Source organism: Ochotona princeps, chromosome 2 (assembly GCF_030435755.1).
Source record: "Ochotona princeps isolate mOchPri1 chromosome 2, mOchPri1.hap1, whole genome shotgun sequence".
NCBI lineage: Eukaryota > Metazoa > Chordata > Mammalia > Lagomorpha > Ochotonidae > Ochotona > Ochotona princeps.
The window spans coordinates 164,990,582-165,003,681 of NC_080833.1; the positions used below are offsets into that span (position 1 = coordinate 164,990,582).

General features: G+C 45.2%; 1 protein-coding gene across 4 annotated transcripts in view; it reads left to right on the forward strand.

Moving 5' to 3' along the window:
* The window catches only part of AXDND1 (axonemal dynein light chain domain containing 1), a 67,754-nt gene that overhangs the window by 3,547 nt on the left and 51,107 nt on the right, over positions 1-13,100 (forward strand). For all 4 annotated transcript variants that reach the window (XM_058660993.1, XM_058660996.1, XM_058660994.1 and 1 more), the window contains exons 4-8: positions 4,214-4,334; positions 5,504-5,589; positions 8,395-8,451; positions 9,431-9,533; positions 10,453-10,574. In XM_058660993.1, the coding sequence (XP_058516976.1) occupies positions 4,214-4,334; positions 5,504-5,589; positions 8,395-8,451; positions 9,431-9,533; positions 10,453-10,574 (489 nt within the window). The remainder of the gene's footprint in view (positions 1-4,213; positions 4,335-5,503; positions 5,590-8,394; positions 8,452-9,430; positions 9,534-10,452; positions 10,575-13,100) is intronic.

Here is a 13,100-nt window from a genome sequence, read left to right on the forward strand (position 1 = left end):
TAACACAATGAGTTGACAAAGTTTTCACGTCACACGGCTTCTCAGTTGGAATCTGGTAGACAGGACAGTGTCCTTCCAAGCCCTGCTGCCCTGCATGTCCTCCCTGTGTCCTGGGATGTACCAACTCCGCACTAGGGTCTTGGCAGATATGCCGAGGATGCGAGGACTGGAGATGGGGCGATGATTCTGAAATCAGGCTGGCCCCGTCCTCTGAGTGTGCACCGGTGCTAACGGAAGGCAGTGAGCGCATCAAGGGGTGAGAGGAAACACAGGGGAGGGTGTTGATCTGAAGCGTGTGGGAAGCGGAGCCTGCCACTGCTGGCTCTGAAGACAGAGGAAGCGGGAGGAGGTGCAGGGCCAAGCCAGGAAATGAAGTCGGCTGCAGGAAGCCGGGGCTTGTGATGGCAGCTCGGCGGACAGCTGTCAAGCAAGCAGGAACCTCAGTTCATCGATGGGCAGGAACTGAACTCTGTCAACCCAGGTGGTCACAGAACGGAAACACAACCCCACCCCTACCTTGACCTTAGTCCCAGGAGACCTTGTGTCTGAATTTGACCCTCAGAACTGTAAGATAATGAATTTGAGCAAAGCTTATGGTGACTTTTTAGGGCACCAATGGAAAACTAATATACAAATGAGCAACTAATCTTATATATAGCCCAAAATACCTTGTCCAGCAACCCCAGATAGCCAGGGAACGGCAGCAACATACAGAACAGCAGTGTTAAGCTGGTCCCTCGCCTTCAATGCCAGCATCCCAAAAGGACGCCGGTTCTAGCCCCCAGCTGCTGCACGTCGATCCAGACCTCTGCTTAGGGATTGGAAAGACAGTGAAGGATGGCTCAAGTCTTTGGGCCTCTGCACCCACGTGGGAGACCCAAAAGTGTTCCTGGCTCCCGGCTCCCGGCTCCGGATCAGCCATTTGGGGAATGGAACCAGTGCATGGAAGATCTCTGTCTCTCTCTGTATCTCCTCTCTGTAAACCTGCCTTTCAGATAAATTTTGTTTTAATCTTAAAAAGAAAAAGTCAGTATGCCTTGAGTCGTATTTCCCAGGAGCTCTGTCAGGCAGGGTTAAAAGATGAATCACCCTAGATAGTTTTAGCAGACAAGAAGTAAATGGAGAAAATTGGATGTTTATGAATTATTAAAAGGCTTTTGCTAAAGGAACTGGTGCAAAATAGCATTTGTGAGAAAACTCATAGAAAAGGATGCAGTTGACCCTGCAAGGAAGCTGCTACCCCCAGGGCTACCGCGAGAGCTCCAGGTTCTGAACAGACACTTCTCCAAAGAACATACAAATGACCAGTAAGCACATAGAAATATGATACATGATATTCTCAAATAAGGAAATGTAAAACAAAACCATGGGATTCTATTTCATGCCCACCAGTATGGCCAGAATTAAACAAAAAATTGCACAATCACAAGGTAGATGATGAAGCTGTGGTTCAGTGGGTTAAGCTGCCTCCTGTGACACCAGCATCCTGTACCAAACCATGGTTCAGGTCCCAGCTGCTCCACTTCTAGTCCAGCTCCCCACTAATGTGCCTGGGAAAGCAGCAGTGGATGGCCCAAGATCTTAGGCCCTGTCCAATGTGGGAGGCCCGGAAGAAACTCCTGGCTCCTGGCTTCAGGCTGACCCAGAAACAGCCAGTGCAGCCATCTGGGGAGTGAACCAGTGGATGCAAGATCTCTCATTCTCTCTCTCTCTAACTCTGCCTTTCAAATAAATAAATCTGAAAAAAAAAAATACCAATGTGGGTGAAGGTATTGAGAAGTAGTGGGAGTTAGATACTTAAGCCCCATTGCAAAAACATTAGGCAAGTCTTGACAAATTCATAATTACCATAATGACCAGTAATGCCACTCCTGGTTATATCCCCAGAGGAACTGCAAATGTGTCCATACGAAAGCTTACACATATGTATTGACAGCCTTACATGGAGACAGTCTCTGTATTCATTGATGAGTAGGTGAACCAAATGTGGTCTGTCCACACAGTGGAACATTATTCAGTCCTAAAAAGGGAGAATTACTGAAGCATGCTCCAACAGCCCCGAAGACACTGGTGCCGAGTGAAATGCGTGTTTCTGTGCATATGAAATGTTCAGACTAGGCAGGCCCACAGAGACAGGAAGTACACTGGTGCTTGTCGGGGCAAAGGGGAAGGGGGAGTGGAGGATAAGTGCTAACTGCTACCAGCTGTCTGCACGGGCTGGAAGTCGTCTAGAATCAGATGCCATATCTTTGGGAATACACTAAAAATGTATACGTTGTGCGTTTTCAAGAAGATGGATGTTGTGGCTTACAAATTACATCTCATTTGAAAAATACATCCCCTGTTAGGTGTGATCCAGAAACCAGGCAGCTACAGTCAGGAAGCTGTCACCGCCATGATGGCTGCACCGCCCTGGGAAGCCCGCAGACGGGCGCTGCACGGTGGGTAGGTGGGTTCTGGAGTGTTCGTTGTGGTGTCAGCACTGTGGCTAAGTCACAGCAGGGCAGAGGGCCTCTGCCTTGCTCCCACATCTTGTAAGGCAGGCTGCTCTGCAGGGCTCAGCCCACACCCAGACCCCAGCTGCAGGATGTCTGTGAAGAGCTACCCCGCGTCTCCTGGCCACGCAACGCGCCCTGCACACACAGCTCTCCCGTGTGCGACACGGCAGCAAGGCTTAGAGACACAGCCGGAACACCTCCACAAAGCGTGTCCTAAGTTATATTACCAGAACTACCAAGAAAACGCACTGCTATATTTATTCCGTTGAAGAAGGCTACATGTCCGAAATACAACTTTTTTTTTTAAGATTTATTTTTATTACAAAGTCAGATATACACAGAGGAGGAGAGACAGAGAGGAAGATCTTCCGTCCGATGATTCACTCCCCAAGTGAGCCGCAATGGGCCGGTGCTGTGCCGATCCGATGCCGGGAAGCACGAACCTCCTCCAGGTCTCCCACGCGGGTGCAGTGTCCCAAAGCATTGGGGCATCCTTGGCTGCCCTCCCAGGCCACAAGCAGGGAGTTGGATGGGAAGCGGGGCCGCCAGGATTAGAACTGGCGCCCATATGGGATCCCAGTGCGTTCAAGGTGAGGACTTTAGCCGCTAGGCCACGCCGCTGGGCCCGCGGCAGTCCTTATTGCAAGAAACTATCCCATTTCAGGATAAGAGCTTGCTTTTCCTTTACAGCTCGAGCAATAAGCTGCTTGCCCCACACTGGTTTCTGTGCATGGAATTGGAAGCACCTGTTTGCCTAGTTCAATTGTTCACTATGACACAGGATGTAGTTCTTCCTGATTGGGTAGTCGAGAGTTACAATGGGTGTTTGTTCTTGCACCGCTACAGTTAACGGGACAATTTGTATTGTGCACTGATGTAAGCCTGGTTGATTGATCCGTATGTGCCAGTGCTGTTAGTTATTGGATAGTCAATCATTGCTTAAAACCCCCTGAGCACAGCTGACTGGGCCCGTTCCCATCTTCTACTTGCAGTGGTGTGGGACAGTCCTCTGGTCAGTGCTCGTGGTGAGTGAAGATTCCTGGACTCCAGAAAGGTTGCCTTTGACTCATTTCTGAGATAGATTTGGTCAAATCGTAACAGTGTTAACAGAATCAGTAAATACAGGAGAGTGAAAAAAGTAGAATGGAAGAATTCCTATGTGCCTAGAGCTGACAGCTTATAAGGTAGGATTTAATGGTGTCACCAAGGAGAGAATGCCAGGAAGGGTGAGGGGGACAGAGCTTTCAGAGCATTTCTGTCTAGTGCAGGAGAGCATGTCAGTGTACCAGAAGAAGTAGCCAAAGAGGGAAGGGGCTGGCGTTACGGTAGAGTGGGTTAAGCCCCCGCTTCTAGTGCTGGTGTCACATATCAGAGTGTCGGTCAAACAGGGGGTGGAAGATGCTCCCTTTCTCTCTTTTTCTTTGTCACCTTGATCTTTAGCAACTGGAAAACCAGGAGAGTCCTGTAAGAGAGAATAGGAAGATAGGAAGGAGAGGGTTTATAGAGAGAGAAACTAGCTGGGGCGGTGTGCGGAGGGCGGAGGGAGAGGCAGCCAATTGGTGCAACTGTTAAAAAGCTGCTCGGGACCCCAACACCCTACAATGGAGTGCCTGTCCTGGAGTCCTCGTTACACTTCCAGTTTGTGAACCTGACACACGCCTACGTTGCTCCTGGGCAGAACATTTATCTTGCAAATGTGTGCTCCTGTCTTCCAGGGACATTTCTTTCCTGTATGATGTTAAACACACGGAAGGCAAGGTGCAGGAGAACGCACTTTGTCCCCCAGCTCCGGACCGGTCACCACCATCGCATGATGGCGCCATTGTGCCCCGTAAGGTAAGGGATTCCACAAAGCGCCTTCTCTCCCTCTCGCTGCGTTTCAAAGATTATGTCACCAAATAGGAAGCAGTGTCATACTGTCAGGACAGCAATGCGCTGATCAGTTATTTCTGAGAGTATTTGATAGGAAAAGTTCAAATATATATGTATATACATTTTTTTCAGAGAGTCATTTATTTTTATTGGAAAGACAGATTTACAGAGAGGAGGAGAGACAAAAATCTTCCATCCGCTGGTTCATTCTCCAGGTAGCCAGAACAGCTGGAGCTGAGCCAATCCGGAGCCAGGGGCCGGGGGCTTCTTCTGGGTCTCCCACACGGGTGCAGGGTCCCAAGGCTTTGGGCCGTCCTCCACTGCTTTCCCAGGCCACAAGCAGGGAGCTGGATGGGAAGTGGAGCTGCTGGGACATGAACTGGCGCCCATATGGGATGCTGGCATTTGCAAGGCAAGGATATAATCATCAATCTACCATGCCAGGCCCAAGTTAAAAGATATCATATGCCAGTTTCCAAACTACGCTTACCATCTCTGGTCTAGAAAATGTAGTATGAAAGATAAAAAAAAATTTTCACTTCCAGAAATCCATATATCAAATTATAGATTTATTCTCATTGTTATCTTTTAAAATTTAATTTTACATTTCCAACTGAATTTCCAGAAAAAAAATGCATTTCTGAATGTAACGCCCTCTGCATCTGCATGGTTTGCACCCTTGGATCAGAAATAGGAAAAAAAATGGCAGATGTGTTCGTCTTTTCCCTGGTCGCTCCGTAAACAGTACAGCAGCATTGCTGTTCAGGCGCTGCTCACGCTGCGCTGGCTGTTGTCAGCAGTCTAGAGCTGGTTCCGAGCAGCTCGGAGGATACGTCAAGTTCACGTCTCAGTAGGACGCTGTGGTTCCTGGGGGGTCGGAGCACCTGTGCAGGAGTTCCACCCTGTGGAGATTGAGAAATAACAAAACCAAAAGTTGTTCTCTAATTCATGGGCTGTGTGTAAATGTTTTTGTCATTCTCTATGACCCACATTGCTAATATTGTCATTTCTCTGATCAAAATCTCTGAAGAAAGAGTATCCCTTTGGGATAGGAGTCAGAATTTCTGCAGCCCATACCTTCTGTTCCTGTGTTCATCCTCCCCCGATGCTTTCTTGCTTGCTTTGTTTTTCAGCCAAAAACCCTAATGGATACTTTGGTTCCTGAGGAATTCCATATTGTGTCAAGTACAGGAGTCTCAGGTTTGGAGTGTTACGATGAGTGAGTACGGTGATGTAGATTGCCTATCTGCCAGGTTGAACTGCTTCCTGCCTCCCAGTCGCAGGACCTGAAGATGCCCTCAAGTTCACAGACAGTGAGGAAACATCTGGGCGAGCCACTCTGACAGTCTAAGACATGTATTTTTTTAAACCATGAAGGATTTTTAAATGTTTGGGATTTTAGTGATTTCAGTTGTTCTGTCTCACTTCCTGCTATTTAGTTTTGATTTTTTAAAAAAATGGAACTTTATTCTGAATGCTTCCCCATGACCTTCAGGGATGGCTGTGAGCAGTGGCCTTGAGCACAGACGTAATACTGCTCAGCACTGGAACGCACCGGCCAGGGGCTGGCTGCAGATTGCAGCATGGTCAGTCCTCTTGCCTTCCTGTGGGTGGGCTGGCATGAACCGGTCTTGGCTTTCTAAAACAATACACGTGAATGCTTCTAGGTTTATGATGGTGAATCTCAGAATAATATTTGTTAAAGAATGTCACATGGAATTCATTTCTTGGGGGGGGTGACTTTTTATTTGTATATAATTTCAAACTTAACAAAAAAGTTGCAAAATAGGACAAGATACCCCTGTGAAAGCCTTCCATCTTAACTCACTGGGCTTCTGCATTTTGTCTCTCTCTCCTTTTTAAGATTCATTTTATTCATTTGAAAGGCAAAGTCACAGTGGGACAGGGAGAGGCAGAGACAGGGAGGACTTCTATCAGCTGCCCACTCCCCAACAGCCAAGCCTGGGGCAGGCAGCTAGGAGCCAGGAGTCAGGAGCTTCTTGTGGATCTCCCATGTGGGCGCACGGGTGCAGCAATTCAGGCCATCTTTCACTGCTCTCCTAGGCGTGTTAGCAGGAGCTGGGTCAGGAGTGGAGCAACTGGGACTTGAAGTGGTACCCATTTGGGATGTCAACACTGCAGGCAGCAGCTTAACGTACTGTGCCATGTTGCCGGCCCCCCTCATTCACTTTTGTATCCTCACACACATTTTAAAGTGTTCAAGAGTAGACTGAGACATGCTGGACCTTTACTGCCAAATGTGTTCATATATATTTAACTAGTTACATATCTAAAGGTGACTTTTAGCTTTATCACTTCTTTGGTATTTATTAGTTGGCATTTCACCTACTAGACACATCGATTTCTATTCTGTTTGATGGATTTTGGTTCTTTATTACCATAATTTACTTTTCATAGACATAAGTCCTCCATTTGAGATGATTTCTTCTATTTTTAAAATATTTATTTATTTGAACGTTAAAGTTACAGAAGGAGAGGAAGAAGCAGGGAGATCTTCCATCCTCTGGTTCACTGCCCAGATGGCTGCAATGGCCAAAGTCAGAAGCTTCACCCATGTCTCCCACTTGTGTGGCAGGGTCATGTTCCACTGCTCTCGGGGTCCCTCTAGTGGGGACGGGGACTCGAGGCGTGGTGACTGTACCAAGAAGAATTTGGGACATAGTGGATGCGAAGGCGAGACGAACCAGTGCACACTTCATGGAGTTATACTAGGCAGTTTATACCATGATTTTTGCAGGGCAGGCAGGTGGATAAAGGCTATTGGTAACTAAACAGTAGCATACAAGCTACTCTAACAATAGATCACAAGGGAATTGGGAAACAATCACCAGGTCTCAGGCAACAGGATAAGTAAACATGGGTTACAGGAACCAATACCGGTAAACAAACAGATCCAATTAGTGAAGGAATCTAACAGAACTTTGTACTCAGATGTGTTGAGGCCACAATCACTAAAAAAAAAAAAAAAAGGAATGATATGGATGCCATTGTCACAGGCAGCGGTCCTCCCACTGTGCCACAGTGCTGATCCTCCAGTATTTATTTTGATGTGCCATTTTTCCTGGCTTAGCCAATGTCAGTTCCTTTGAGCTGGCTATCATATTCTTTGAATTTGTCCCTATCGATATCCAATATTTCAAGACTTCTGTAGTTTGTGCATCTTTAGGATTTGTGTATTTGAGCTGTGTTTCCCAACTCCAGTCATTGAATCACGGCCAGAGATACGGGTTCAGGTCCCAGCCACAACACTCATTTTATTTTCCACACAACATGTTAAAACTGTATTTTGACTCTTTGCCCTCGAGATGTTCATTGATCTAGATGCTGAACACTGATCTTGTTAACCAACTATTGACGTGTAGGGCAAAAATCAAAGGCAGTGCTTATGAACTCCTGGAGTGTCGAGACACATAAATAATAGCAAATCTGCAGGGTCACCATGTAAGTGGAGGCAGTTTGGCTTACTCGGAGAGCATTCAGAAGACACATGTGACTGGGATCCAGCAAACCTGTGTTCTTGTTGAATCTTTTCTTCTTACACATTTATCCCATGATCAGTTACTTCAAATCTTCAGTGTTCTTAAAATATCCTTCCATCTCTGAAAAGTTAGGTTTAAACTTAAGAAATGAATCAAGAGGTTTTCACAGTTTGACGTTTTGAGTAATGTGATTGGTTCCTATGACCAAAAAGGTCCACTATATGACATGTGATTTTATTTTTGTCAGTAGGTGTCTGTGAATATTCAGGAACCATCTTGTGTGTACATGTCAGGTCCTTTGCATTGCCTGCATGCTTCTCGGCTCTGCAAAGGTTAAGTTTATTCTGTGACATTTTCCAGTTCCGGTGCTGGAATGAGCCATGACTCACTGTTTTCCGGGGAATAATGATTCCTTGTAGAGGAGAATGGCCGTTAGACTCCAAGATGCTAACTGTTGCGTGTGCTGACTGATAAACAGCATTGACAATGTCCTACAAATGACACATGTCTGTCTTATTTTGCAGCAAATACACGACTCTCCTTACGGATAGTGAAAACAGGCTGTTGCTCTTCCCATCCATGTAAGTAGAGCTGATTTTCTAACATGTCTCTTACTATCACCATGTAAATGCAGTACTCAAGACACTCAAGACAATACTGCCCAAGTGCAGAATCGAACCTATGGCTTCGTTTATCATTTCAATTGCATATTTAATCTTTACATGTTACATTTGTTCAATTTCATGTGTAACTTTACCTGTTAACATGTTGTGTGATATTTAAGAACTATAAAATACATTATTTATTTGCTTATTTGCGAGGCAGACAGACAAGAGAAATAAGGAGAGGGGCATATATCCTTTCTGGTGGTTCATTCTTCAAATGCCTGCAGTGGCTGGGCCAAAAGCAGGCCCAGGAGCCAGGAACTCCATCTCAATTCAGGTCTGCCACGATTGGCAGAGCCCCAGCTGTGTGAGCCATCACCCCTGCCTGATAGGGCGCTTGTTAGCAGGAAGCTGGACCAGGGGGAGCAGTGCCTGGACTCAAACCCAGGCACTGCACTTTGGAAAGCAGCTGTCTCAGGGGACATCCTAGCTGCTAGACCAAAGACCTGCCCCGTGGATGAAAAGTCACGGTTATATTCTGCATCTAGTCCTCTGTATTACTCTATTTCTCTGGTCCTTCCACTCTCCCCACCAAGTCTTATCTTTACTTCGTCCCATTTCTGCTCCCCCCATCTCTTACATTATAAGGGAAGCAATGTTACCAACTTGGTGTTTGTATCTTCATAGTTTGTCAATGTTTATAATCCTACGCAATAATTATGTAGAATTTCTTGGGGGGAGGCATTAGTTTCTTTTAAGAAAAGGAAGACAGTGTTAATACGCTTTTATCATTTTTTCCACTGTTACTGATATCCCACTAGAACCACAGACGAAGGATGATGCTGTACAAATATTGCACAGTATATACATTTTCTTTGTGTTTTCTGTATTCTTCTGTCATTTGAGTGTGATCTCTTGTTACACTAACTACATGAATCTGCCACCTCAATTTTAGGAAACCAAATAAAAGAGTAGAGGTGGTCCAGCTCAGTGATGTGATGGATGCTATGTTAGAGAGGGCTACTGTGGAAAATCAAGAATACTCAGGACCAACCAAGGTAATGACCAAGATCCGTGTGCCTTAGTCCCAGTGAAGAGCATGCATCCTGCAGGCAGGAGCCTGGGTTGGAATTCAGTCCCTGCTCCTTATTAGCAGGTGACTTTGAGCAACTCATTTAATGCATTTGTTCCTCAATTTGCTCACCTGTAAATTATGGGTGTTTACAGTAACTACCTCGTAGCGTTGCTATGACAAACGGAGATAGTTCATCTGCTGGTCAGCTTCCCAGATGCGTGCAGCCAGAGATAGGCCAGATGCACTCTGGGAGCTCAGGACTCCATCTGGATCTTCTCCGTGGCTGGCAGGGACTCCAGCACTCAAGCCATGCCCCGCTGCCTCCCAGGGTGTGCGGAGCAGGCACCCGGATTGCAAGTAGCATGGCCGGGATTTGAACTAGGCACTCTAATATGGGATGCAGGAAACCCAAGTGTAGACCCATCTGCTGTACTACACACCCTCTTTGTTTTTCTTACCCTAGTTATTTTTAGGAGCGCGGGCCAGTTAGAATGTAGAATGTTCCCCAGTTTTGGCTTGCCATCCAGGTTGTGCATTTTTGGCAGGTGTAACATAGAAGTGATAGTGTGGCCTTACTGCACAGCAAAGGGAGGCGCCCGGTTTTTAGGAGATACAGAAGTATGTTACTTTTGTATACTCCCACGCACAGGGCACTTGGAAAAGTAGATGGAAAATTTAACTGAAAGAAAAGTTTACTTTTGCATAACTACTTTGGAAGTCATGCAAAATCTTTTCATAATACACATTTTCATGAGCTTTTGAAAACCTGTTATAGGAGTATGAAATTGTATATGAAGTAAATTCATCAAAATGTTTCTAAAGCTTATTCACGTTCAGATGCTTGCCTACTGATGTTTTACTGCCAGGACTGTCCTAAGGGGTGGTTCTCTGTCTCCTGCCAGATGCATCAGCTGCTGCACATGCTCAGGAAGGAACAGTCCATCTACAACACCGTGTTCCATGAACTGATTCGGCAAGTCAGCGTCGACTGTGCGGACAGAGGAGAGCTGTTGTCCAAAATACGGTTAGAGCTGTGACTAGAATGTTCCAGCTTTAAAATTAGAGCTGTCTTTTTCCCTGAAAAAAAAATTATAAGATTTAGAATTCTTCATTATACTGATAGGAACAAATTTACTTGCATTTTTATTGTATTTTCTGTTGTAAAAACTTCATATTGATAGATGAACTTAGCATAAATCTGGACCTTAATTATCTCATTTGTATATGACGATAATAGCCACTGAGCAAGTTTCCATTTGTAAATCAGTATTTATTAAATATAAGCATTGAGACGCTTCATGGAACTTGTGGTAAGATGTAAACAAGGACATAATATTTGAACAAATATATTATAATAAATAATTTAAAAGAAACCAAATATTGTAATCAATAAATACAATTCATGCAGTAATTCTTGTAACTATGTCACTTCCCAGAAAGTTGAGAGGAATCATAAAATCAGAATCCCTGGGCTCAAATAACCTATTTGGAGCTCCCTTGCCATGGAGTCATAAGCAAATTATCCGATCTGTCAGACCACCAGTTCTTTCCAAGTGTCAATTAATTGTTTTTTTAAATTTTACTTCTTTTTATTATTATCATTTTATGATGCAGTTCCATAGGCCTTGGATTTCCCTTATCCCCTCCCCAGTTCCCTCCCCCTCACAGAGTTCCTCTATATCGTCACTGTAGTATCGTTTTTCATACACAATCATATGTCCATCAGTGTGGGCATGGACAAAGACAGAGTCCACCATCCTACTGTCAACATAGAGTAAACAGTTTCATTGGGAGTCCCTCTTTGTCTGGAAGTAGAGATACATACTGCATTGTATCCTCACATCTGGATGTGATAGTCTCCATTTCACAGTTACTATACATCCCCTCCAAGTGGCAATTAATTGTATGAACTTGCTCTGCTTACCCACTTACCCACTGTCTGACTGGTTGGACAGAAGCAAAGCCCTCCAGAGGGACTGGTTGGGGCTAGGCGGGAAGGAGTAAGTAGGGCAGCACCGCGAGCTAGGTAGTGCTGGATGAGCGTGAGGATGGGACAGTGGAGTTCTGAACAAGGCCAGGAGGGGAGATGAGGAACCAAGGCGCAAGAGCTGCATGACTACAGGATATGCAGAGCCAGCCCTTACAAGAGGAAGGTGCACACAGCCCTGTCCCCACTGGCTTCAGAGTCAGCTTCTGGGGCCCACATGGGGTGGAAGTCTAAACAGGAAAAGATAGCTAAACTAGTCCTTTTAAGAAAGTTGAAGACACAGGGAAGCCAATAGCAATACTAAATCAAGGTAGCAGAGGTGCCCCAGAGCAGGGCTTCAAAGCCAGGACTTTAGAGTAGGGTGCAGGTTGGGGGGATGAGAGAAAGTGAGCAGGAGCAACTTGGATGCAGGCTGAGTGCTGAAACCTTCATAATGTGTCTGCAAGTCCAGAAGCATTTGACTGTCAGTATTTCTAGTGCAGTAAAGTGCTTTTAAAGATGTGGGCACCACTTTAAATTGGAGAACCTTCCACTACCCCAAACGTGATATCTGATAGGTGGTTTGGTGTGGACTGTAGGTTAAGACGTAACTTAACCCATGGGGCCATAATACCTGCCCGTGTTATTTTTTTCTTGTCTTCTTCTTCTTCTTCTTCTTCTTTTTTTCATTTCATTTTATTTGGGAGGCAGAGAAACAGGTGGAATTAGAGGCAGAGCAAGATCTTGCATCCGCTGGTTGTCTCTGTAAATGCTCGCAACAGCTGGGACTGAGCCAGGCCAAAACCAGGAGCCCAGAACTCAATCTGAATCTTCTATAAAGGTGGCAGGGATCCAAATATTTTATTTATTTTTTGAAGAGCTTTTTTTAAATTAAGATACAGAATTGCAGAGAGAGAATGAGAGAAAGAGAGCGGTCTGCTACGGTTTACTCCCCAAATGACCACAAGCCCCGGAGCTGGACCTGTTAAAGTCAGAAGCCAGGAGCTTCTTCTGGGTCTCCCACGTGGGTGTAAGGGCCCAAGGACTTGAGCCATCCTTCACTGCCTTGCCAGGCCATATGCAGAGGGCTGGGTCATACGGTAACTGCCAGGCTTTTCCCATTTTACACTTCTACCAACAATCTCTTCATATTTTGACTTATATTTGTTATTGCCCCCCACCTTTTTTTTTTTTTAACATAGCCATCCTGGTGGATGTGAAATGTTGCTGAGTATGGTTTAACTAGTAATGTTTTTTTGAGAAATTTTGCATGTTTCATAAGGGATGATAGTCTACTCCTGCTTTCTAGTGAGGTCTTTGGTTATTGGTGTGGTGTTAATATTGGCCTCAGAGAATGAGTTGCAGAGTATACTATTGCTGCTTCTTTGCATTACAGGTCTCTGTTTTTAAATGGTGTTGTTACCTTTAGGTTTTGTTCATGACTTTAACTCTAGAGAGAAAGCTCGCTATGTCCTAGACATGGATATTTTACATGTACAAATACGTAAGACCTGATTTGTACCCTCACACAACTCCTACTAACTTTAGAAGCAGAAATAGAAGAATTCCTTACTTTTGTTATAC